Source organism: Oryctolagus cuniculus, chromosome 20 (assembly GCF_051225735.1).
Source record: "Oryctolagus cuniculus isolate XC-2025 breed Fujian yellow rabbit chromosome 20, ASM5122573v1, whole genome shotgun sequence".
Taxonomy (NCBI): Eukaryota; Metazoa; Chordata; class Mammalia; order Lagomorpha; family Leporidae; genus Oryctolagus; species Oryctolagus cuniculus.
In genome coordinates this window covers 51,560,561-51,585,901 of record NC_142886.1, presented here as the reverse complement: position 1 = coordinate 51,585,901, position 25,341 = coordinate 51,560,561, and the positions used below count along the sequence as shown (strand labels likewise).

General features: G+C 71.7%; 1 protein-coding gene across 1 annotated transcript; it reads right to left on the bottom strand.

Moving 5' to 3' along the window:
- Window positions 1-861: 861 nt before the first annotated feature.
- Window positions 862-18,728, bottom strand: CEP170B (centrosomal protein 170B). Its single transcript, XM_089322080.1, has 18 exons — window positions 18,538-18,728; window positions 16,363-16,494; window positions 15,401-15,490; window positions 14,050-14,439; window positions 13,602-13,740; window positions 10,341-10,445; window positions 9,788-10,234; window positions 8,866-9,557; window positions 8,549-8,722; window positions 7,615-7,705; window positions 5,867-7,498; window positions 4,653-4,896; window positions 3,329-3,488; window positions 3,093-3,236; window positions 2,924-3,012; window positions 2,697-2,790; window positions 2,470-2,521; window positions 862-2,388 (listed from the first exon to the last, which is right to left on the bottom strand). Exons 2-18 carry the CDS (start codon window positions 16,465-16,467, stop codon window positions 2,141-2,143), a joined length of 4,896 nt encoding a protein of 1,631 aa, XP_089178206.1. The 5' UTR covers window positions 16,468-16,494; window positions 18,538-18,728; the 3' UTR covers window positions 862-2,140.
- Between the last annotated feature and the right edge of the window lie 6,613 nt (window positions 18,729-25,341).

Here is a 25,341-nt window from a genome sequence, read left to right as displayed (position 1 = left end):
GATCCGAGGCAGAGCAGCCGGGACTGGAACCAGTGCTCGGCCACGGACGCTGGCCCCCACGCCCTGCTTTTCCTGCTGTCTAGCCTTGGGCAAGGGGTGTAGGAGTCCCCAGCCCACGGCCTGAGACTACAGGCCCAGCAGCAGCCAGGACCCTCAGCTGCCCCCAGCCCGCCCGTGGGGCTGCCCGGCCTGTCTCCGGGCTCCTGATTGGCCGGCCAGCCTGGACAAGAGAAGGACAGTTGGGATCAGGCCACTGCAGGCCCTGCAGGCTGAGGCCGATGTCACTCACTCGGTCTGACTCGCCCACGTGTGCCCAGGGTACTCGATGCAGTCTCCAGGGGGGCAGGTGCTGGGGGAGAAAGAACAGGGGCACCCAGGGGGGCAGGTACTGGGAGAGAAAGAACAGGGGCACCCAGGGGGGCAGGTGCCGGGGGAGAAAGAACAGGGGCACCCAGGGGGGCAGGTGCCAGGGGAGAAAGAACAGGGGCACCCAGGGGGGCAGGTGCCGGGGGAGAAAGAACAGGGGCACCCAGGGGGGCAGGTGCCGGGGGAGAAAGAACAGGGGCACCCAGGGGGGCAGGTTCCAGGGGAGAAAGAACAGGGGCACCCAGGGGGGCAGGTACTGGGAGAGAAAGAACAGGGGCACCCAGGGCCCCCTCTGCCTGCTGTTGCACAGTATGCGGGCACTTTAAGGACGGCACCTGGGCACCTCTGACTGCGGCCCCGCAGGACACTGCCTGGCCGAGTGCGCCCCCTGGCGGCAATGTTTGAGCTGTTTGGCCTTGGTGGGGGTCAAACTGGGAGGCCCCGGGCGCTCCCCACCCCAGCCACAGGAGAGAAGCAAGGCCACGGCGAGGGAGGTGGGCGTGCTGCCGTGAGACAGAGAATGATTTATTAGAACAAACTCCATGACAAATCATATAAAATAACCGTTTTCTGAAAGACGATCACAAGACCACCTGAGAACAAATGTGCGAGGACAGCTCCCAGAAGCCCGCGGGGCGGCAGCCCGGAGCCGGGGTGGGGGCGGAAACTCAACCTGGGGAGTGCGGATTGGTGAAGAGGAGTGAACAGTGGCTCCTGGGGTGGGACGGAATGAACGGCCACGGTGTCGGTGTCGGCGTGGGACATGCAGGGCGGGCCGTGCCAGCGCCTCCTCCGAACGGACAGCAGGCTCCCGGGGGGCCTGGGGGCCCGGGCCACCCACCCCTACACACACACTCACACACGTAAACACAGGCGGCTGGGGCGCAGGCGCACAGGACCCGCACACTGGACTCGATCAGCTCAATGTAAACAGGAGACACGGCGGCCGGGCCTGGACCGGTCCAGCACGCGCGGGGACGCCGGGGGGTGCGAGATCCCCACCCCCGCCACAGCCAGCGGGCTCTTTGGCTTAGCGGCCCTGCCCGGGCCACGCTCTGCTTACCTGGCCCCTCCCCAGCTGAGTCCTGAGACAGTAGAACTGCCCCACCCCCGCCGCGTGCATGGGGGACAGTCGCAGACGTTCACGTAATGCCCACAGTGTCCGGGAGCAAGGGTGATGCCTGAGGGCGGGGGCAGGAATCCAGGCAGGAGGGGGAGCGGCGGTCACTCACCTGGCCACACCCAGGCCTGCAGCCGTGCGCACCTGCGGCTGTGGCCAGGCCCAGACTCCGGACGGCGCTCCTGGGGTGGCCCCAGTCGCGGGGTTGGCAGCTGTGTTGGCACCAAGGGTTTGGAGCAGGGGGGCGTCTGCCCCCAGGTCTCCCTGGCCACTCGCCTGCCCCACTGGGGTGACGAGGGCAAGTGCCCTGCTGTCCCTGACAGCCGCAGGGACACGGCCCAGCCCTCGCCGGCCGGGCTTTGGCACTGAATCACCCTCCAGCCCCGCCCTCCTCTGCACACAGGGCCCCACAGGTGGAGGGTGGCGTCCCAGTCCCCGGGGCCCTGCAATGGCACAATTCCCCGCCCCCCACAGCCGCGGAGGGGAGGCCTGGGGGCGGGCTCAGGCGGTTGGGGCGGTGGCTGGGGCTCAGGGGGCCTGGGTGTGGGAGGCCCTCCCAGAGGACACCTGCAGCCGGGCAGGTGGGCGGGGCGGGGCGGGTGGACAGGCAGGCACAGGACGCACACAGACAAGGAGGCCCCGCCGGGCCGGGGCCTAGATCAGGAATCTCTCGGCGTCCGGGAGGAAGGCGGGGTCCGGGAGGCCGGGCGGCCCGCAGCTGGCCCGCGGCGGGAAGGCCCTGGAGGACAGGCCCGGCAGCACGGTGGCCGCCGAGGACGGCGAAGACGGGCTCTGTGCAGGCGCGCGGCCCCTCCCGAGCCCCAGCTGGGCTGAGCCGCCCGAGCCCCTGCTCCCCGTCAGCAGGTCCAGGTTCCCACTGGGGTCCACGATGGCGTTGATGACTGGGGGGGGAGGCAGGGAGGCTCAGGCAAGCCCGCAGGCGCCCGCCGCGGCCCTCGCCCGCCTGGTCAGGCCACACCCACCTTCCAGCTGCTTCTGCACACGCCGCAGTTCTTTGAGGATGCAGCTGATTTCCTGGAAAGGCAGGGAGGAGGGCGGTGGTGCCCGGGCCGGGCTTGGCCTGGCTCAGGACAGGGTCCAGGGCCGGCCCCAGGCTGCCCCGGCCTCCCAGCCCTCCCCAGCCCTCCCCAGCCCCGCCTGCCCTTCCCCTGCCCTGCCCGTCCCTCCCCTCCCCTGCCTGAGCGCCCACCTTGTTGGAGGTCTTCAGGATGGGCACCTCGTTCTCGGCGTCGATTCTGGCTTCCAGGTCCTCCCACGCCCTGCCCGTGTTCTGAAAGAGGATCCTGGGAGGGGCGGGGGGGACGGGGCCAGGTGTCACTCGTGCCCACCCAGACGAGCCTCTCCCCGCCACCCCTCCCGGGCCCACGGGGCGAGCCGGCGCTCACAGCACAAGAGGGACCGCGGCCGCCCACTCACTTCATCTTTTCAGCGAGGTGCTCCGTGTTCTCGCGGATGGCGTGTGACAGCTGGGACACCGGGTTCAGCATCAGGTTGTCAAAGATCACCTGGAAGGGCCGGGTGTCACCAGGGCCCCCGTCTCCCCAGCAGAGCCCCCCGCTCCCGGCACCGCGGCGGGGGGCCGTGCCTCCTCACGGTTCCGAGGCCGCGGCCTGTTGGCCAGGGCGTCCTCCCGGCTGTCATTCATGTTCTGGTCCAGGTCCCGGGAGTTCGCGCAGCCAGGGGGCACCTTCTGGAAGGTCAGGCTGGCCTCCGGGATTCGCTGCACCAGCTGCGAGGGCGGCGGGGGGCGGGGGGGGGCGTGAGGAGCCAGCGCCTCCCAGGCGGGCGTGAGCACTCCCCGCCCCCTGGCTCGGGGCTCACCTCCTCGCGGGCGGAGATGGTAGAGGCCGGCGTGTTGGGCACGTTGCTGAGAGAGGGGCTGCGGGCAGGCGCGGAGGAGCCCAGGGAGTCTCCATCCGCGGCCACGTCGTGAATCTCCCGGGCCAGGATGGCCACATCCTTCACCAGCGTCTGGCTCAGCCTGCGGCCGGCGGGAGACAGCAGGTCCGTGGGAGCCCCGGCACCGAGGCAGAGGGGCAGGACCTGGGGTCTGGGACCTCCCCCCGCAGTCCGGTCCCGGCCATGTCCACACAGGGGCAACATGGGGACCGGCTGTGGCCCTGCATCAACCCCCTGGTGCCACGAGGGGAGGGGCAGGGGCTGGTGGGGCCGAGGAAGGCGGGCAGAGCCCCAGGCCCCAGGCGGACCACCCCTCCTCCCCCCACCACGGCCGGCGTGGCGTGGACAGGACTCAGTAACAGCAGGTGCGGGCAGGCATGGTCAGGGCCAAGCCGCGGTCATGACAGCAAAAACCCAGGGCTCCTGACTCCAAGGGTCAGAGATGGGCGGACGGTGGGGCAGGTGCACCCAGAGAGGCCAGGAGAGCCCAGATCCCCGCCAGCTGTGCCACGGAGACCACGCCCCCGGGGGAAGGCCACCGGGCCTTCCCCGCCCGGTGCCTGGGGCTCCCTTCGCCTCTCCCAGGTGGTGCAGCGCCCCCCTGCTTCCCCAGCCCGCTCTCCGCACAGGCGGTACCACCTGACCCCCCTCAGGCATCCTGGTGGCTCCCTCCTGGCCCCTTCTCTTCACACCCCATGTCTGCCACGTGACCCCAGCTGCCCTCTTTCTGCTGACAACGCCTTTGCCTCGATGCCCCTGGGCGCCGTCTCTGCGTTCTGGGGCCTCACGGGCTCCAGCTCGGACCCTCAGCAGCAACACCTGCACGCGCCCAGGCCCAGACACTGCAGCGCCAACCCGCTCTCCCGCTCTTCCCTGCGACCCCCACGCACCCCTGGCCTGGAGGCGGCCCGCTGCACCATCAGGGGGCGCCTCTCTGATGAAGACCTCCTCACGCCCAGGGCCCACCAGCTCTGGGGGTGCTTCCATCTGCCCTTAATTCCCAACCACTGACCCCTCCACCCACCCGTCCGCCCACCCACCCACCCATCCGTCCATCCATCACCCACCCATCCGTCCGTCCATCCACGCACCCACCCATCATCCACCCACCCATCCACCCATCTGTCTGTCCGTCTGTCCGTCCGTCTGTCCACCCAGCCAACCAGCCACCATACAAGCACTCGCGGCGTCTGTCTGGGGCCGGGGGAGGAGGGTCCTTGGTGGCCCCTGCCTCCAGGGCGCTCACCTGGCTATCTCGGCGATTTCTGCCGTCTGCACGACAAAGCCGTAGGGGTCCGGCTCCTGCTCGTCATCATCTGTGTCCCGGGGGCCAGGAGCCTGGGCTCGAGCCCGGCTGGAGCTGACGGCCCGCGGGGTCTGCGTGGCTGCCGAGGCGTGGGAGCGTGTGTGTTTGGGGGAGCTGTGGTGGGAGCCGTACTCCTCCTCGGAGGTGGACGTGTGATCCGAGCCCTGCTGCCGGCGGCGCGCGTCTGGCGTGCGTGAGTTGGTTTCAGAAGCAAGAACAGAACAGAGCAGCGCTCAGCACCACGCAGGGGCCCTCCGGGGAGGCCCATGCCGGGGCCAGCTGTGCCGCCGCCACACCCCTGTGCCGGGAGCCCACTGGCAGCAGCACTGCACCGCCGAGGCCGGGGCCAGCGAGGGGCGCGTGCGGGAGGGGCGGCTGGGCCCCCAGGCGGCAACCGCGTCCCCGGGTGGGGCTGGGCTCAATGAGGGGAGGCCGGGGCTGCTGGCCACGGAGAGCGGGCCAGCTCCCCACGGGCCAGCCGAAGCTCAGGCAGGACACATGGGTGGTGGGGACGGGTCCCAGTCCAGCCTCCTGGCCGCCCCTGCTCAGAGCCCCACGGCAGCCTCAAAGCCGTGCTGGGGGGCCGTCGGCGGTGGCACAGTGGGTCTGCCGAGCAGGGCCCTCCCCAATGTCCCTCCTGCTGGGAGCCCACCCTCAGCACCCTTGCTCAGGCCTTGCCCCTCTGGGGCAGACCTGGCCTTGGCCTGCACAGCGCACCCAGTGGGACAATGCTGGAGGCATGGCAGTGGCCAGCAGGGCAGGAGGTGCTCCCACAGCAGGGAGCCGGCCAAGCCCCGTGGCCTCAACCCAGTCCCCTCGGCAGGCGGCGAGGGTAGGCCAGGCCGGGGGCGCCGTGTCGCCACCATGGGTAGGGACGGCCCTGCAGGCCTCTCATGGTATGCAGGGCCCCCAAGTGTTAACGAGGCTCCCAGCAGACAGGGACAGGTGTCCCAGGGCAGGGCGGGGGCCCTCGGCCCATGGGCCTCCCTCACGAGCTGCAGGGGTCCCGGGAGGAGCCCCATGGGGGACAGTGGGCCACCTGGGCCTGAGACACACGCAGGTGCGTCTGGACACGGCTGCCCAGCCTTGGGAGACCGGGTCTCCCCTCCTCCCCAGGGCCCTTGCCCACCCCCCGCCGCCACTCCGGCACTCACTGGATGCGAATCTGGCACTGCCCGGGCGGGCCCTGCTGAAGGGCTGGCGGGGACTGGAGGTGGTCGCGGCGGCGGTGGCGGCGGCCTTCCGGGCAGCGGCCCGCGCCTCGGCCATGGTGGGCTTGCGGCTGGCACGGCCCAGCTCCACGCTGCGGCCTGAGAAGCCGGAGCGGGCGGGCCCGGCCTCCGAGTCGCTGGGCCCCGTGAAGGAGCCCGCCCGCTTCCGGGGCATGGCCAGGAAGTCCAGGCGCGACAGCTTCTTGGTCTGCTCGCCGGCTGGCCGGGCCGCGGGCTCAGGGTTGCCCGCGGCTCCGCGTTCGCTGTCCGCAGCCTCCGTGTCGGAGGCCTCCCCGAGCCGGGCCCGCCTCAGCCGGGAGGCCCGCGTGGGCCGGGGCGTGGACAGGCTGTTGGAGCGGGTCAGCGGCTGCTGTGCCCTCTGGGCACTGGTGGAGCCACGGCTCTGCTCCTCCCGAGCCGCTGCTTTCCGGGGGGCGCCCGGCCGACCTGCCCCAGTGGCTTCGGGGGCCTCGTGGCTGGAGGTGCCCAGGTCTGAGCCGGGCGGCGGGGAGAGGCCAGGACCACGCTCCTCGTCTGGCCAGTCCAGGGATCCCCGGGGCCCGGGGCCGCGCCGCACGGCCAGATGCCGCGCTGGCTCCCCACGGCCAAGGTCCGCGGGGCCTGGGGGACGAGGCTGCTTCTCCACGGGCCGCCCACGAGCACTGGCCCCCGAGTCAGGTGTGGCCGGCAGGGCCAGCGGCTTCTCCTTCTGCGGCCCCAGGGCCGGGGGGGTGGTGGGGCTGGGCCCGTTCTTGCCACTGAGCAGGCTGAGGGTGCTGGCCGTGTCCACGTCCGAGTCTCCGGACAGGGAGTCCTCCGGGGGCCTGGGCGTGGCGCCCACCTCGCCTCCCGCAGACTTGGAGAGCAGCCGGGCCTCCAGGGCGGCCAGCGCCGTCTCGGTCTCCTTGAGGATCAGCTGTGTGTCGTGGCTGTGGAAGTCCATGCGCGAGGCCCGGGTGGCGGCCAGGTCCTGCAGGAGGGGGTGGCTGGAGACGGGAGGGGGCTGGCCGGGGGCCGGCTCCTTGGTGGCTCTCTCCTGCTGGCCCAGGGCGGGGCTGGGGCCGTCGGGTTCCGGGGAGCGCCCGGTGCGCAGCTGGACAACCATCTTGCCGCTGCTGCTGGCGTAGAGGCTGTCCCTGGCCAGGGCGCCCCCCACCTCCCCCGGAGCCACCGGCGGTTTCCTGGGGAAGGTGGCGTCCACGTCCTGGTCCCCAATGAAGAAACTGGTGGGGGCCGGCTCCCTGGGCGCCCGCGGTGAGCGTCGTCCACGGCTCCACCCCGGCCCCTCCTGGGGGCTTCGGCCTCTCTCCTCCCGCGGCTCCCTGCCCAGCTCGGGGCCCCGGCCGCCGTCAGACCCGCTGGCGTCGCTGAGGCTGTCCGGCTCCAGGTCCTCCCGTGCCACGAGGCGACTGGTCTGCTCACCACTCAGCTCGGGCGGCCCAGGCCCGCTCTTCCTGGCGGCCTCGGGACCCACGGGGCTGTCCACCCTGTCGCCGGGCAGCTGAGGGAGCAGCCTCCGCGTGCGCACAGGCGGGGCCCCCTCAGGATCCCCGGCCCTGCGTCCAGGGCCGTCCTCTGCGGAGCACGAGGGCGGACCGTCAGAGGCCCGGGCACACAGGGTGAGGCCAGCTCACGGTCGGCCGCCCCAGGCCCACCCTGCCCCGCCCCACGGCAGCACTGGCTCCACTTACCGGCCAGGCCTGCGTCCGAGTAGCTGTCAGCCAGGCTGGCCCAGCGGGACACCCACTTCTGAGCCCCAGGGGAGCCTGGCACCAGCAGGCCCTGCGGAGAGAGGGCAGGATGTGTCCAGCTAGGGCCCAGGGAGAGCAGTGGTGCTGCGGGATGGGGGCTGCTGGTGTGACACGGCCGCTCTGGGCGCCCAACACCGCCCCTCCCGGGTCCCCGCCCCACCCCCTGACACCACCCCTCCCGGGTCCCCGCCCCACCCCCTGACACCGCCCCTCCAGGGTCCCCGCCCCACCCCCTGACACCACCCCTCCCGGGTCCCCGCCCCACCCCCTGACACCGCCCCTCCAGGGTCCCCGCCCCACCCCCTGACACCGCCCCTCCAGGGTCCCCGCCCCACCCCCTGACACCACCCCTCCCGGGTCCCCGCCCCACCCCCTGACACCGCCCCTCCAGGGTCCCCGCCCCCGACACCGCCCCTCCCGGGTCCCGCCTGCCCCCCCCCCACACCGCGCCTCCAAGGTCCCCGCCCCACCCCCTGACACCGCCCCTCCAGGGTCCCCGCCCCACCCCCTGACACCGCCCCTCCAGGGTCCCCGCCCCCGACACCGCCCCTCCCGGGTCCCCGCCCCCGACACCGCCCCTCCAGGGTCCCCGCCCCCGACACCGCCCCTCCTGGCCCCTCTAGGCCTGCGTGACTCTGGCTCCACCGCCCAGCGGGGCCAGCGCTGCCCAGGCAGCCCCTCAGCCCAGCCTAGCATGTCCCGGCCTCGGACATGCTCAGGCCCCCGCGGGGCAGCCCGCGCATGGCTCAGCTTGCCCACAGTTCCTGACCCCGAGCCCTCCACGCCAGAGCCAGTGAGCGTGCGCCGAGGGAAGGCCCAGCCCAGCCACAGCCGCCCCCCGCCCTGGCCACTCTGGGGGGCCTCTGGACAGTACCTGGTGCTCTGCTGGGGGCGCCATGCCTTGGGACCGAGAGGCGAACTCCTGCAGCACGGCCATGCGCTGGGCCACAGCCCCGTCACCAGGCTCTTCTCGGTCCCCTCTGATAACCGGGCGGAAGGTGGCTGAGGTCACCCTGGAGAGTTCAGGGGACTCAAACACCCCAAAGACCTGTGGCCAAGAGACCAGGGTCACTGGGCCATGGCTGGGACACACAGCCAGGGGTCTGGGCAGCACAGCGGCCAGGGCAGGAGGCGCGGTGTGTGGGAGCCACCGGGAGCAGGCTGGGCCGCGGCCCGGGGCCACCTGGGCACCTGGTCAATCCTCTCGCGGGCCTCCTGCACCTCCCTGTCCTGTGCCTCCGTCTCGATGGTGTAGGTCCCCGCGTCGCTGAGGCTGTCATCCTCTTCCGCCCTGCACGCCCCAGGGGGTGGCTGCGGGGCCGGGGGGGCCACGGGGCTGGGCCCCCGAGGTGTCAGGGCCGGGGGCAGGACCGGGGGGGCCTTGTCAGGGCCGGGCCGGGTGGCCGGGGCGCCGTCTGCCAGACACTGGGCCAGGAAGTCCTGAGCCAGGCGGGAGCGGCGCCCCACGCTGCCGAAGGGGCGGGCAGGGGTCCGGGGGGCAGGCGTGGGGCTCCCCAGCCGCTCCTCCGTCTTCTCCCGCTTGAGGGAGCTGGCCCTCTGCGGTCCTGCGGCGCCCCCTGCCGCCCGGTCCCGATCAGCTGGCCCCGGGCCACGGCGCCTGTCGGCTCTGGGGTCCCCGGGTGGGGTGTGGGTGAAGGACTGGGAGCGCTTCTTGCGGGGCGTGTCCTCGTCAAAGAACTCGATGACGAACGCCTGCTGGTTGCGCAGCAGCTCCTGGGGGTCCCGCCGGATCTGCCGCTGCAGCCGCACCTGCTCCCCGCCGGCCTCAGCTGGGGCCCCAGCCGCCACCGCCGCCACCGCTGCGGCCGCTTTGGCCAGGGGGTCCTCGGAGTCGCTCTGCGTGCCATCCTCATGTTTGTGGCCTGGGGAGGGGCAGCCACCAGCCTGTGGCGTGTGTAGGGGAGGGAGGGGCCCACCCCAGCCCGGCCCCGGCCCTGCGGCCAAGAGCGCAGCGTGAGGACGCTGGCCCCTGCGCCCGGCCAGGCAGGTGGCTCTGGGGAAGCTCGCCGAGAAAGGAAGACCAAGCTGCCCAGGGCCCCTCGCCGGGGCTGAGCGCTGCTGGCCGCCTCCCTGCGCCAGGACGGGCACTCACCCTTGAGGCTGCGGCTGTGGACGGCCAGGTCACTCTTGGTGCTGTGGCGGTCGTCGCCGGGCCCCGCTCGGCGCAGCAGGCTCGGGTCGCTCTGCACCAGCCAGTCGGCTACCTTGGTCTCGGCCGAGACCACCTCCACGGGCGCGGCCTCCCGGCCCGGCGGCCGGCGCTGGCGCAGGGAGAACTTGGTGACATGGTCCTTGATCTTCACCTTGCCCGGGCTGCAGTCGTCAAACTCGATGGTGAAGGAGGCGTGGCTCTGCACCACGGGGGCCACCCCAGCGTCCGCCTCCGGGGACCGCGGCAGCGGCGGGGCCTCCTTCGTGGGGATCTCGAAGTAGCTGGGCTCGCGCCGGAACGAGCAGCTCTGGGGCTCAGCAGGCGCACGGAGGCCGGCCAACGTCCCGTCCGGCTCGGCTTCTGGCTGCGCGGGCTCCTTGGGACGCTCTGTGGAGACAGCGTCCTCAGAACAGCCTCAGGGCCACCGCCCTCCACCTCCCAGCCCTGCCAGGCCGTGCCCAGGGCCACGCCCACCCCGCGGTCCCACGCCCACCTCGGCAGGGCTCCTCCTGGCGCCGGCCCTCGGGCAGTGCACTGCCGTCATCCTCTCCCCACCACGAGGGCTGCCCGTACAAGGGTGTGCGGTAGGTGGCCGACTCTGTGGAGGGCAGAGACCCCCGGTCGCCATGGCCCCCGGTGCGGAACGGTGCCAGGCCCTGGCATCCCCTCCCCACTCAGACCTGCCGCTGCCCAGGATACCAGGAGCGACAGGTGCCTTGAGTCGTGGGGACACTCACCTGCCCCACCCCTGCCTGGGCTCCCCTGGGGAGGCTGTGCTGGGGGCGCTGTCCTGGGGCCCCACAGCCCTCCCTGCCCGGCCCCCTGCCCTGGAACCTGCCCCGCAGAGGCCGGGAGGGAGCAGGAGCCTGCACCAGGGTCCTGCCCTTCCACAGCTCTGAAAATGCTTCAGGCCACAGAGGGGCGACCATGGCTGCCGTGGCCCAAGCGGCCTTTGAACGGTCCGGCTCTTTGCATCGCTGGCAGAAGTTAAAATCACTTTCACGAGGAGCCAGTGTCCGGGCAGGGTGTCGGCTCCGATACCCAAGGCCCCTTCCGGGCCCAAGCCCTCCACCCCTGCTGGGCCCTGTGGCTCCAGGCCACCTGCCCAGGCGCAGGTTTCTGGGTTCATGGAGATTTCCCGAGGGCCTCCCCAGGGACCATGTTCTTGACCCAGTGCCACACCCCAGGGATGCTGGTGGGGGTGGGGTTGCCACTAGGTTGTCCCCCGGCTGCAGGCCCGAAGGCCTACTCCTGCTCCCTCTGCTGGGCCAAAGACCTGGCCTGCCCAGCTGGCGGCACTGCCGCAGGCTTGAAGACAGACAGCAGTCGCCGCTGGGCAGGCCCTGTGGCCGGGGTGCCCACAGGGGACGACTTTCTGCACACCTTCCGGTTCCCAGCTGTCTCCTGCAGGCACCTGCGGGGGGCAGCCCGTGGCTCCGCTCCATGGACACGGGTTCTGAGCGTGGGAACCAGGCTGTGGGCCGGGGGAGCCCTGGGACCTCCCCTGACACGCGTGGGAGAGCCCCTTCTCTCTGGAGCGTGTCACACCTGTGCTCCCCGGCACCCACTCGGCACTGCACCTCCCCCCAGCCCACCCAGACCAGGACCGCTGCCCCCCGGCCTGGCCTCAGCCCACCAGCACCCAGCCCCTAGGCTCCCACGGGCCTCACTGGACACCCGTCCACGGCCAGGGGGTCCTGCATCTGCATCCGTCTGTGACCCGCGGGGACCACGGGGGCAGCCACTAGCTGGAGTCCAGCGCCTGGGGGCACAGGCATGTGTGCAGGGACCAGGTGTGCATGGGCAGGGTGTGTACAGGGCCATGGGACACGGGTGTGCACGGGCAGGGGTGTGTACAGGGACATGGGTGTGCATGGATGGGGGTGTATACAGGGGCATGGGACATGGGTGTGCATGGGCGGGGTGTGTACAGGGACATGGGTGTGCACGGATGGGGGTGTGTACAGGGACACGGGTGTGCATGGGTGGGGTGTGTACAGGGACACGGGTGTGCATGGGCGGGGTGTGACAGGGACACGGGTGTGCATGGGCGGGGTGTGTACAGGGCCATGGGACACGGTGTGCATGGGCGGGGGTGTGTACAGGGCCATGGGACACGGTGTGCATGGATGGGGGTGTGTACAGGGCCATGGGACATGGTGTGCATGGGCGGGGGTGTGTACAGGGACACGGTGTGCATGGATGGGGGTGTGTACAGGGCCATGGGACATGGTGTGCATGGGTGGGGTGTGTACAGGGACACGGTGTGCATGGATGGGGGTGTATACAGGGACACGGGTGTGCATGGGTGGGGTGTGTACAGGGACATGGGTGTGCATGGGTGGAGTGTGTACAGGGACACAGGTGTGCATGGGTGGGGTGCACACAGGACATGGGACACGGGTGTGCATGGGTGGGGGTGTGTACAGGGCCATGGGACACGGTGTGCATGGGTGGGGGTGTGTACAGGGACACGGGTGTGCATGGGCGGGGGTGTGTACAGGGACACGGGTGTGCATGGGTTGAGTGTGTACAGGAACACGGTGTGCATGGATGGGGGTGTGTACAGGGACACGGGTGTGCATGGATGGGGGTGTATACAGGGGCATGGGACACGGGTGTGCACGGGCGGGGTGTGTACAGGGACATGGGTGTGCATGGATGGGGGTGTGTACAGGGCCATAGGACACGGGTGTGCATGGGTGGGTGTGTACAGGGACATGGGTGTGCATGGATGGGGGTGTGTACAGGGACATGGGTGTGCATGGGCGGGGTGTGTGCAGGGACACGGGTGTGCACGGGCGGGGTGTGTACAGGGACACGGTGTGCACGGGCGGGGTGTGTACAGGGACACGGGTGTGCATGGGCGGGGTGTGTACAGGGACACGGGTGTGCATGGGCGGGTTGTGTGCAGGGACACGGGTGTGCACGGGCGGGGTGTGTACAGGGACATGGGTGTGCACGGATGGGGGTGTGTACAGGGACACGGGTGTGCATGGGTGGGGTGTGTACAGGGACACGGGTGTGCATGGGCGGGTTGTGTGCAGGGACACGGGTGTGCACGGGCGGGGTGTGTACAGGGACATGGGTGTGCACGGATGGGGGTGTGTACAGGGACACGGGTGTGCATGGGTGGGGTGTGTACAGGGACACGGGTGTGCATGGATGGGGGTGTGTACAGGGCCATAGGACACGGGTGTGCATGGGTGGGTGTGTACAGGGACATGGGTGTGCATGGATGGGGGTGTGTGCAGGGACACGGGTGTGCACGGGCGGGGTGTGTACAGGGACACGGTGTGCACGGGCGGGGTGTGTACAGGGACACGGGTGTGCATGGGCGGGGTGTGTACAGGGACACGGGTGTGCATGGGCGGGTTGTGTGCAGGGACACGGGTGTGCACGGGCGGGGTGTGTACAGGGACATGGGTGTGCACGGATGGGGGTGTGTACAGGGACACGGGTGTGCATGGGTGGGGTGTGTACAGGGACATGGGTGTGCATGGGCGGGTTGTGTGCAGGGACACGGGTGTGCATGGGCGGGGTGTGTACAGGGACACGGTGTGCACGGGCGGGGTGTGCAGGGGTGTGGGGTGCAGATGGGTGAGGTTAGGTCTGTGGGTTGCTGTGAGCCCGGGAGGTGTGGCAGCCAAGTGAGGGTCCCACGGAGAGGGCAGGGCCTGGGTTCGTGGGGGCTGGGCACAGAGCGGGGGGGAGGGGCACGCGGTGGGTGGGACCCCTGCTTCCCAGTGCCTACCTGCTCCCGGTCTCCGGTCCCCCTTCTCTGGCCTGGGGTTCGAGGACTCGCAGTAGAGCGGCTGCTCGGGCTGTGCCTCGCCCCGCGTGGGCGCCGAGCCCTGGAGGCTCACCTGCAGCTGGCTGCTGTACTTCTCATGCTGCGGGCAGGCAGCCGGGTGAGGGGCGGGCCCTGCGGTGGCTCCGCCCCCACCCTGTGGCTGGACCTCCCCTCCACCCAGCGGGCCTTGTGCGGGCCCCTCACTTGTCCTCGGGTCTCCCACGCGCCCGGGCGCTGCCCTGCACAGGGTCGCACAGCCCGGGTCCACATCCAGGCCTCCGGGGGCCTGGGAGGAGTTGTTGAGCCCTGTCCAGCAGGCCGGCCGGCCTAGAGTCCCACGGCCTGGACAGGCACCCAGAGCCCGAGCAGTCGGCGGGGGGTCCGCGGGGCGGGGCCGGTGGGCACCAACCTTGAGCGCCTCCTCCGGCACGCGGTGCTGCACCCGCTCCAGCACGTACATGTTGGAATGTGGCCGCGTTAAGGAAAGCAGGGGGGTGGCTGGGGGGACACCGGGCCGAGGCTGGCGCTGGCTGGAGTCCACGCCCGCCGCGAGCGCGCTGGCCCCAGGGCCGTGCAGGTGGCTGCTGGAGGGGCCCTGGCCTCCTCCCCCTCCCAGCCCGTGGAAGCCCAGGTCCCCTGCAATCCCGGGTGTGGGCGGAGCCAAGCCCAGGACCACGCCCTGCGTCACGAAGCCCGCCCCGCGCAGGCCCGCGAGGGTATCGTAGCCGAAGCGGACGACATCGTTGAGCTTCAGAGTCACGTACTTCTGGTCCGGGATGCGCACGTCGTTCACAAACGTCTGCGGGGAGACGCGGGCAGTGGGCAGCCCGGACACCCGCCGCGGGGCGCAGGGGCTTAGCCGCGCCCCCGCCCCGGGCAGCTAAGCGTCTGCAGGCCAGGCCCCAGGGATGCGGCTGGCTCAGCCCCCGAGGGTCCTGGCCCTGTGGCCCCCAGAACCCGCTCAAGGCCAGGTAGGAGGGGAGGGGGCTGCTTCACCTGCCCGGTCACCCCCAGCTCAGACAAGGAGGCCTCACCCCCAACCCAGACAGGGTCCCCAGCCCCGGGCACACAGGGGAGCAGGCCCTGCACCCAGCCCCAGCCCCGGGCGCACAGGGCAGCAGGCCCTGCGGTCCCCAGCCCCGGACGCACAGGGGAGCAGGCCCTGCGGTCCCCAGCCCCGGACGCACAGGGGAGCAGGCCCTGCGGTCCCCAGCCCCGGGTGCACAGGGGAGCAGGCCCTGCACCAGCCCCAGCCCCGGGCACACAGGGGAGCAGGCCCTGCGGTCCCCAGCCCCGGACGCACAGGGGAGCAGGCCCTGCGGTCCCCAGCCCCAGCCCCGGGCGCACAGGGGAGCAGGCCCTGCGGTCCCCAGCCCCAGCCCCGGGCGCACAGGGGAGCAGGCCCTGCGGTCCCCAGCCCCAGCCCCGGGCGCACAGGGGAGCAGGCCCTGCGGTCCCCAGCCCCAGCCCCGGGCGCACAGGGGAGCAGGCCCTGCGGTCCCCAGCCCTGGGCGCACAGGGGAGCAGGCCCTGCGCCCGGCCCCAGCCCCGGGCGCACAGGGGAGCAGGCCCTGCGCCCAGCCCCAGCCCTGGACGCACAGGGGAGCAGGCCCTGCACCCAGCCCCAGCCCTGGCACACAGGGGAGCAGGCCCTGCACCCAGCCCCAGCCCCGGACGCACAGGGGAGCAGGCCCTGCACCCAGCCCCAGCCCTGGCGCACAGGGGAGCGGGCCCTGAGGTCCCCAGCCCCGGGCACTCACTCCGTTGAGGCTGCCCAGGTCCTTCACCCAGTGCTCGTCCCTGTCCTGGTCGTAGTTGATGACGGCGTGCTGCTTGTCCACGCTGCGGGACTGGAGTCGGACAGCACTTAGAAGCCCATCCCAGAGGACTGGGGCCCAGCCCAGCGACAGAGGCGCCTGCACGCCATGCAGGGGTGAGGGCGCCCCCAGCACCCGCCACACGCAGCACTGGGGCCCTGGTTCAGAGCGCCCGGCCACCAGAGCCGGCACCAGGTTCAGCCGGTGCCAGGGCCACTCTCCCCAGCGCCCCCTCCAGCCCGAGGCGCTCCTGGGTCAGCTGTGGGAGGGACCAGCACGGGGACACGCCGTTCCCTCCCAAGGGCAGGCGGGGGCAGTCAGCGGCTTGGGCATGGCCTGGGGGAGTGGAGGGCAGAAGCTTCCCCCACTCCCGGCCCAGCCCCCACGCCTGCCCCGGCGACACCTCCCGCACCCCTGCCCACCCTCAAGCACCCTTGACACCCACTTGCAGGCACACACGGACTCCCCCCCACCCCACAGCGCACCTACCCCTGGCCATCAGCCTCCCTGGCCTGCCCAGGACCCAGCCCCTCACACCGTGGCTCCCAGGTCGGCCTCGGCTGTCCAGGTGCCGGGCCCGTGGCCTCGCACGGTCTGACGGAAGGCTAAGCTGTCTCCATCAGAGACAGGTCCACCAGCACCGGCCCCGTCCCACGCCCGTCCCACGCCCGTCCCACGTGCGGCCCACGTGCGGCCCACGCCCATCCCATACCCGTCCCATGCCCCGTCCCACGCCCGTCCCACACCCGTCCCACGCCCATCCCATGCCCCGTCCCATGCCCTGTCCCACGCCCGGCCCACGCCCGGCCCACGCCTGGCCCACGCCCGGCCCACGCGCAGCCCACGCCCGTGCCATGCCCCGTCCCATGCCCGTCCCATGCGCGGCCCATGCCCGGCCCACTCACCTGCAGCATGAGCTCACACTCATCCCGCCCCACGAAGATGAGCTCGCGCGGGAGCCGGTGCCGCGTGCCGCTGCTGCTCACCAGGAACCAGGAGGTGACGCTCATCTTGGCGCTGGCCAGGCCGGCCCGGCTCTGGGGGGAAGGGCGGGCACAGTGGGGCTGCCAGCCTGCCCCCGTGCTTCTGGGAACATCAGGCTGCAGCCGCACCAGGCCCCGGGAGCATCCGAGGGCCAGGCAGTGGCCTGCCTTCCCCCCGGCCACCATGGGCACCCACTGCCAAGGCTGCAGGCTGGCTGGGGACCACACACATCCCCGGAGCAGCCCACCCGGGACACAAACCTGGGCCAGGGGATCCATGTTCCCCAGGCAGACGCTGTGGGGCTGAGCCCATGGCAGGGGCCCTGGGGGTGGGGCAGGGACGGGCCTACAGACAGAGGCCCCGAGCCCCTCCGTGCCTACACGTCCCTGGACGGCCCTGCGTGAGACGAGCCGGGGGGTGGGACTTTGGTGCCCGCGCCCCCGGTGACATCACTCAGGCAGGGGTCTGGGTGACGGCTGTGCCAGGGAGCACCGTGGCAGCGTGAGGCACAGTGGGCACAGCCCGAGTGACAGCCAGGGCCGTGTCACAAGGCCACCCAGCCCATGAGCACAGACTGCACGCCATCGCCCTCACAGCCTCGCCGTGCACACATGCTTGCACACGCAGACACGCGTGCTGGGAAGCACAGCAGAGCCAGGAAGGGGCCGGGTGGGGTTGTGGTGCTGGGATGGACTTGGGGAGGGGGAGGGGAGCCCCTGCAGGGCAGGGAGGCCCTGGAGACAGGGAGGGCCTGGGACCACTCCCAGCTCTGCAGGTCACCAGCGGACAGGTCCAGAGGCGAGGGCAACAGCCCAGGGTGGACATGACAGTGGCCAGGCCCCCAGGGGGCAGAGTTGGCGGCGGGGGAGAGTGATGGCCACGGGGGACAGTTTAGACTTGGAAGTCAGGGGGCTTCGGGAAGGACTCCTGGTTCCAGCCGGGTCAGCTGCACAGGTGGGGCCGGGGCCGAGCTGGGGACATTGCACAGGCCTGCACACACCTCCGGAAGTGCAACCCCGCCACCAGGCGCGAGGCCACACCCCGTGCACTGCAGCGCCTTCCAGGCGGGCAGTGGTGACCAGCACTGGGCTCTGTGGATCCCCTGGCTCACCCTCCCCCGGGAAGCAGGCAGGAAGCTGGAGGAAAGCCCCCGCCAGGGGGAGGCAGCACCAGGGCCTGTCCCTCCGTGGGGTCTGGCCGGAGAGGTGGTGCCGGACACAGAGGGGGTGGGGCCTCAAAGCCTCTGCAGCCAAGGACGCTGCCCACGGACCCCAGCGGCCTGCACAGCCCCAGGTTCAGGGATCCAGGCTGCGAGGGCGCCATCGTCCTGAAACCCAGCCCTGCCGGGGTCTGGCACTCCGCAGTCACCTGTGCTAGCTGCTGGCGGCCGCAGGCCTGGGAAGTCCCACCCCGCAAGGGCTGGGCTCCGGGCACAGAAAGGCCAGGCCTCAGAGCCGGTCATGCGGCGGAGCCGGCCGGGCCACCGCCTGCCACCGCCAGCCCATCCCGAAAAGGGCTGGGAGCCCGGCTTCCCGCAGCCTGCGGCGGAGCCGGGAGCGCGCCGGTGGCCAGCAGCGAGGATTAACGCCGCACCGCGTCCCCCAGCCCCCCGCCGCCGGAGGGAGCGGCGGAAGCGGCGGTGCGGGAGACAGGGGCGGCGGCAGGACGCAGAGCGAGGAGGCAGGGACGCGGGCAGACGGCGCTGGCGAAGGGAAGCAGGGAGAGGAGGAGGGCCCGGGAGCAGAGGCCTGGGCGGGCGGGCGCGCCGGCCGGAGGGGGAGGGAGTGGCGCCTTCTGAATCAGCGCTCGCCGGGGCGGCCATGGCCGTGCGGGTGCCGGGCGCGGACCGGGCTCCCAGGCCCCGCCGCGTAGACGCGCGCCGGGCGGCCCCTCCCGCCTGGCGCAGCCCCCGGGCCGCCTCCGCGCAGGCGGGGACCGGCCTGGCCAGGTGCTCCGGGCGCTCCCCGCCCCCGCGCCTTTGTCGGGACCGGGCCGGGCCGGTTCCCCGGGGGGCCCTCCCCGATCCCAGGGCGGCTCAGGGCGCGCAGGTGCCGGCGATGGCAGGCCGTGGCGAGAGCGGGCCCGGCGTGTCCTACCTGCCGCGCGGCCCCGGCTCCGTCCTCGGCTCCGTCCTGGCTTCTTCCCGGCTCGGCCCGGCCGAGCGCAGCGCGAAGCCGCCGCCTAGGACATGCCCGGCGCGCCCGCACGCTCACGGCAGCCCCGGCCGAGCCCACGGCGGAGCGGCCTCGCGCGGCGGGGCCCTGACGTCTGCAGCGGCCGCCCCGCCCCGCCGCGCACGCCCCGCCCCGGCCCGGCCCGGACACGCCCCCCGCCCCCCGGAAACCAGGTTAGGGCGCGCGGCGGCCGCCAGGTGAGCGCGTCCTCGGCGGCCCCGGCGCGCTGCGCCCCGCCCCCTGCCGACCCGAGACCCCCCCTCCCCACCCACTGCGCCCTGGCCAGGGGCCCGAACGCCGGCGCCAGGGCTCCGGGACCTGCCCCGCGCGGGGACGCTCCACCGGCTCTCGCCGCGCCCCGGGCCCCAAGGGGGACGGAGGGTGCCGGAGGTCGGGCGAGTCCCAACGGCCGCCCAGCCCCGGGAGCTCCGGGCCAGGTTGGGGGCGCCCTTCTACCTGGACGCCCGCCGCGGGCCAGGCCTTGCCCGGGGCGGTGGGAGCTGGACCTCCGAGGGGCGCCCGGTGCCCGGGTCAGTTCTCCCGTCAGGGAGCCCAGGGGGAAAGGCAGGCCGGCTTCGCGGACGCCGATGGGGTCCTGGGGGCGGGGCGGCTGGAGGAGGGCGCCAGGCCGGGGAGACTGGGCTTTGTCCTGTGGGCAGCTGGAGCGCCGAGCGCTGGGGGCTGCTACAGTGCCCGCCTGCCCGCCCTGCACCTGGGCCCGCCGGCCACCATCTGTCACCGCCGTCACCAGTCCCAGCCCAAGCTGGCCGGTGAGGGCGTCGAGGGGCTCGCGTGCCCGCACGTGAGTAGAGGCGGCCCGCACCTGCGCTGGGCGGGGGGGCTGGCCGCGTCTGGGGAGCGGAGGCCTGGTGACCAAGGCGTTTGGTCTCCATCCTAAGGACAGCATGGCGCCGCAGGAGGCGAGGCCGGCTGGGCCCTGCCCGAGTGAGGGTTTCCTGGTGAGGGCCCTGGGAGCGCAGGTGTGTGGACGGCAAGAACGCTGGGTGGGGACAGCAGACGTTGGGAGGCAGAGAGGAGGGACCTCGAGGGAGAGTGGGCCGCGGGCTGCGGGCTGGGCGGGCCATCCTGCCTCCACTCCCCTCTCCCGCGGGTCATCCTGCCTCCACTCCCCTCTCCCGCCGGTCATCCTGCCTCCACGCCCTCCACGCGGGGCGAGCGTCCGGGGCCCCATCCCACCTGGCTCTGTGAGTTTAGGGAATTTCAGTGACTCCTCCCTGCTGGCTGTGCCCACCCCTCGGATAGGAGGCTTCTTGGCTTCTTTAAATTGTCTTCACTGCCCGTGCAAGCTGCTCCCAGGACCCTGATTCCCCTCTGGGCGTGGGGAGGGAAGGTGGTGATGTTGCCCCAGGTCCTGCGTCACTGGGCTCTGGGCGCCCGGAGAGATGGAGGCTCCAGCCCATGGTCTGCTCCCCAAGTGCCCACGGCAGCCAGGGCTGGGCCAAGCCAAGAGCCGGAACCTCGACCTGGGCTCTCCCTGGGGCCGTGGCAGGGGCCCAGGCACGAGGGCCGTCACCTGCTGCCTCCCAGGCTGCGCATCAGCTGGGAGCCGGATCGGAGGTGGAGGAGCCCGAACTTGAACCCAGGCTGTCAGACCCAGGGTGCCCCGTGAGCACCTGCACCCAGTCTGAGGACAGAAGGTGCCCAGGCAGTAGCTGGAGGCATGAGTGGACAGGCCTCCCAGGGAGACAGGCAGGGTCCCCAGGCCCATGGAGGCTCAGCCACAGAGCAAGGCGGCGGCCACTCGGCAGGGGCTGGCCCAGCGCTTCTGCGTCCGCAGCATCGCAGGAGCCCCCGTCCACGGGAGGGGAGCGCGCCTGGGCCCTGGGGGGAAGCCAGCAGGTGCCACAGGGCCTCCGCCTCCCTGGGACAGCAGTGCGACCAGAGGTGCTGGGCGGAGCCTGGGTGTGGGAGGAGCAGGTGTCTTGAGGCCGCTGGTGGTGGGGACACTCGGTGTGGACCCCTCACGTGGCTGGAATGGTGAATCCCGGGCGCTGTCTCCACCCTGGGGCCGACCTCGGTGTGGGGGAGCCCACCGGACACTCGGCGCAGAGCCCGCGGCGTGGCCACCTGTGACGCAAGGAGAGGGGCTGGGGCCTGCCGCCGCTCCGAGCGGACTGAGCGTGGGCTGGAGCCGTGAGCGCGGGAACACCGCGCGAGGGTCGTGCTCCTGCGTGGGACGTCCCCAGAGCCGCGCAGCCACGGAGGGGCGCAGCCAGCGGGGCCCTGGACACGCCCCGTCCCGCGGCCGGGCGCGGGTTGGAGTCCCGCTCAGCGATGCGCCTGGGAGGCAGCAGGGGTCGCTGTAGCCCCGGGTGCCCTGCGCTGTTCTCGCCACCTTTGAAGGAACGGAACAAATCAAGATTTAGAAATTGCAGATGGCGGCAGTGTGCGCAGGCAACAGGCTCAGGATGGAGGGGGCCGCCGACGGGAACAGAACCGAACCCCGTGGCCTGCGGGGAGCTGCGTGGCGCTGGAGCGGGCAGGGCGGGGTGGCTGGGCGGAGGGCCGGCCGCTGGGCACTCCTCACGGGAGGGGGCACGGCGGGGGTCGGGCGGTGGGGGTCTGGGGGGCTGCACTCCTGGGCAAGTTACAGAAGCAGCCGGGGGCGCCCACAGGACGGGGGGCCAGGGACCAAGACGCCCCAGGGCGGGCAGGGGCCCGGCGTGCAGCTTGGGCTGGAGGCTCGGGGTGTGGGCGTCCCTTTGGGGTCAGGCAGAGCCCTGGGGTGAGTGGACAAGAGGAGAGTGGGCAGCCGCGGGGCGCAGAGCCTCCCCTCCCCCACAGAGCTGCCCCCTTGAGATCCCCGGACTGTGCAGCCTTCAAGGGGGCCACCTCTGGGGGCAACAGCTCCTGTCCAGCTCTGCTGTCCTGGCCGCCTGGCACATGCGCAGTGTCCTCTGGGAGCCCCTGTGCCCCTCTGGCCGCCGGCCTCAGCACGGGTGAGACCTGGTGTAGCTGCTGCCGGCGGGAGGGGCGGGGCCGGCGGGGCGGGGGCGGGGCCCCGCGGGGCGGGGGTCGAGGGGAATGTGGCCTTGGGCCCGCAGCTAGGGGTCGCCTGGGGCTGCAGGCAGCAGCTGGGTGCGGGGTGGCCTCCCTCGGGGACTCAGGCGCCCGTGGCCCCCGCGCTGAGGCACCGTGAGGGCACCCATTGGGGAGCAGGAGCCACCTCGCCTGCCCGGCCGCTGCGCGAGACCCGCACCCATGGCGGGCGAGGAGGAGGAGGAGTGCTCCGTCCCGCCTCCAGGGCTGCCCCTATCCTCCCGGAATGGGCCCGAGGCGGGGTGGGCTCGTGACCAGATCAAGGCTGAGATCTCTGGGCGGGGGTGCTTCTGGGAAGGAGAGAGCGGGCGAGGTATGCAAGACATGCTGTGTCTCCACTCACTGCCTCTGCTGGGTGAGGACATGACGCTCGGTGCTGCAGCAGCTATCCTGTGGCCAAGAGGATAAGCCCAGGGGCAGGGTAGAGAGGCCAGTCCAGATCTTGGCTGTAGCCCAGTGCCCACAAACTCGTTCTTCTTGTTGAGTGACATAAGCCACAAAGGATCCTGCCTGTGCAGCTCCCCCAGCCCTGTTCCTGGAAGCCTGGAAGTCAGTGTGTGTGGAAGGAGCCCACTCCCCAGGCAGGGGTCCATGTGTTTTCGCACAGTGGTCGCCCCGCCCCCAGTGGGGGCGGTGGCCTGGAGGAGGCATCCCTGGCGCCCGGCCGGGGTCTCTACAGTGTTGAGCCGTGGCCTGAGACGCCGGCATCCACATCACAGCGCCAGGCTGATCCCCGGCCGCTCCACTTCCCACCCGGCTCCCTGCCGATGCGCCTGGGAGAGCAGCTGCAGCCCCTGCTCCACGTGGAGACCCCCAGGAGGCCCCTGGCCCAGCTCGGCCCTGGCAGGCGTGGGGGGGTGGGCCAGAGCAAGGACGTTCTCCTTGTGTGCGTCTCGCTGCCTTTCAAATAAGACAAATAAGTAAAAGCCGGCCTCCCGTCCCGTCCACTCTCCCGGGGGAAACTTGCCAGTGCGTCGCTGCCGGGCCCAGAGGCCAAGGGGAATTTGGCGGCGCCGACCTTCCGGCGCCCGCGTGGGCCTGGGCACAGGTGCTGGTGCCCGAGCCACGGCCCAGGCTCGGCACTGCCGTCCCGCCGAGGGTGCAGGGCCGACGGGAGAGCAGCCGGGGCTCGGGCAGGGGGGGGCCTGGGGAGAAGCCGACCCCCCGGCAGAGCCTCTGCCGACTGTGCCGCCGTCACGGGGCCCCGGGCGGAGACCACGGGCGACCCAGCGTCGGCCCGGACCTGGGCGCGATGGGCTGGTTCTCGAACCCGGCCTAAGGGAAGGGAGGGCGGGCGGCGGAGCCGCGGGAGCGGGGCTGGGCTCCAGCCAAGGGGGGTTGCAGGCGTGAGGGGCGCGAACCAGCAGACGCCCCCCCCCCCCACCTCTCAGAGGAAACTGAAATTAAGAACTCCTTCAGCTGCTTGCCCCACACTGGGGGATGCAAAAATTCTCTTAAAAGTCAGCAGGTGGGGGCCGGTGCTGCGGGGTAGCGGGTAAAACCCTGGGCGCCGGTTCGAGTCCCGGCTGCTCCACTCCCCATCCCGCTCCCTGCTGTGGCCCGGGAGGGCAGTGGAGGATGGCCAGGTGCTTGGGCCCTGCACCGCGTGGGAGACCTGGGGGAGGCTCCTGGCTTCAGATTGGCACAGCTCCGGCCGTTGTGGCCTTGAGGGGAGTGAACCAGTGGATGGAAGACCTCTCTCTCTCTCTCTCTTTCTCTCTCTCTCTCTCTCTTTCTCTCTCTCTCTCTCTCTGCCTTTCAAATCGGCAAAATAAATCTTAAGAGCCATCAGCAGGTGGTGTGTGGAGCATCTGGGAGGTCCCAGAGGGAGGGGGTGGGGGAGGGAGGGGGAGCGCGGGCGGCCACGGCTCCAGGGCCGACAGGGAACCCACGCAGAGGAGCGGCTCAGCAGGGTCTGAACACCACAGCCCAGGGTCTACACTGCCTGGGGGGACACCACAACCCAGCATCTACACTGGCAGAGGGGGGATACCACAACCCAGCGTCTACACTAGCCAGGGGGACACCACAGCCCAGCGTCTACACTGGCCGGGGAGACACCACAGACTCTGAGAGCGTCTACACTGGTCGGGTGGATACCACACCCCAGTGTCTACACTGGCCAGGGGGACACCACAGCCCAGTGTCTACACTGGCCAGGGGGACACCACAACCCAGCGTCTACACTGGCCAGGAGGAACACCAGAACCCAGCATCTACACTGGCCAGGGGGACACCACAGCCCAGGGTCTACACTGTCTGGGGGGACACCACGACCCAGCATCTACACTGGCGGGGGGGATACCACAACCCAGCGTCTACACTAGCCAGGGGGACACCACAGCCCAGCGTCTACACTGGCCAGGGGGAACACCACAGACTGTGAGTGTCTACACTGGCGGGAGTGGACACCACAGCCCAGCATCTACACTGGCCGGGGGACACCACAGCTCAGCGTCTACACTGCTGGGGGACGGAGGCACTATTCCCAGTGCCGACAGGAGAGCCCACAGGTGGACTTCCCACAGCCTCGCCCCCGCTGGCCCCGGGGGCAGCGACGGCCCGGCCTCCTCACCTCCCGTTCTGTGCTCCTGTCCCGAGCGGCCCCCAAAACACAAACACGCCTGCAGGTGCGCGGGCCCTGGCCTCCGGCTCCGCTGGGCTCCGCGCTCTGCCCACCTCCCCTCCCCTCCCCTCCCCTCCCCTCCCCGGGGACCCCACAGGCTGCCCCGCCCCCTCTTGCGCACAGCCAAGGCAGGGAACAGGGGCTGGGAGCAGACGGCCCCGGAGCAGCGGAGGCCTGGACAGGCCGTCAGCCCGCGGCCCACCCACCGCCGGCGCCCCCGGCGCCCCCAGTGCAGCTCTGCCCCGGGAGCGGGCTGGGCAGGTGCTGTGCAGGCAGCCACGTGGCCTCTCTGTGACCGGCCCGGCCCTGACATGAGGAGCCAGAGGTGGCGTGGCCGGTGCTGGGGGCAGGGGCGGGCAGGCCGCCACAGGCCTCTGTCCACCGGGCCAAGCCCCAGGCAGCGGCCAAACCGGCTCCCGGGGAGGGCGGATGGGAGGACTTTGCAGCATGGGGGGCGGTGGTGGGGGCTGCGGCCGGACTGTGCCACGCGGCCCCCTCCCCCGCGCGAGCCCCTCTCCTGAGGTCCAGGGTCCAGGCCGGCGGCCGCTGTCTCAGATCTGAAGAGGCAGCTTCCGGAATCCCAGCAATGCAGCCGCCCTTATCGGCAGCCCAGCCCTGGTCTGGCTCAGAGCTCCTTGCCTGGCCGGGCAGGTGCAGGAGGCCCCCCCGGGGGGGGGGGCACCGAGGCCAGCGCCCCAGGAGCTGAGCTGTGGTTGGGCTGAACCGGCGGCACAGGCAGCTGCCCCTACACCAGGCCCCACTGCCTCGGCACTCGGAGCCCGTGTGTGCCCGACGGTGCCTGAACTCCCCTGTGAACACCACGCAGGATCCATCCGGGCAACTCAGGGCAGCCAGGGGAGGCCAGGCGGGGCCAGGAAGAAGGACCGTGGGGACGGACGGGGCCTTTGGCCAGGCCCACCTCCAGAGGAGGGGAGGGATGAGGGCCAGGGCTCCAGTTTAGCCTCCCTAGGGCGGGGAAGCCTGCGGACAGGGCTGGGCCCCAGGATCCCGGCCCCGGGACGGCAGCGTCCTGCCCAGGC

What these genes read in the sequence shown, in the direction of transcription:
- CEP170B (XM_089322080.1), bottom strand. Translation starts at nt 16,467, where the DNA reads ATGAGCGTCACCTCCTGGTTCCTGGTGAGCAGCAGCGGCACGCGGCAC. An exon ending in CCACAGCCGCAGCCTCAAGG is followed by an intron (nt 9,558 to 9,787) that starts GTGAGTGCCCGT and finishes GCCCCTCCCCAG; the next exon opens with GCCACAAACATGAGGATGGC. An exon ending in CGCCCCCAGCAGAGCACCAG is followed by an intron (nt 7,706 to 8,548) that starts GTACTGTCCAGA and finishes CTCTCTCCGCAG; the next exon opens with GGCCTGCTGGTGCCAGGCTC.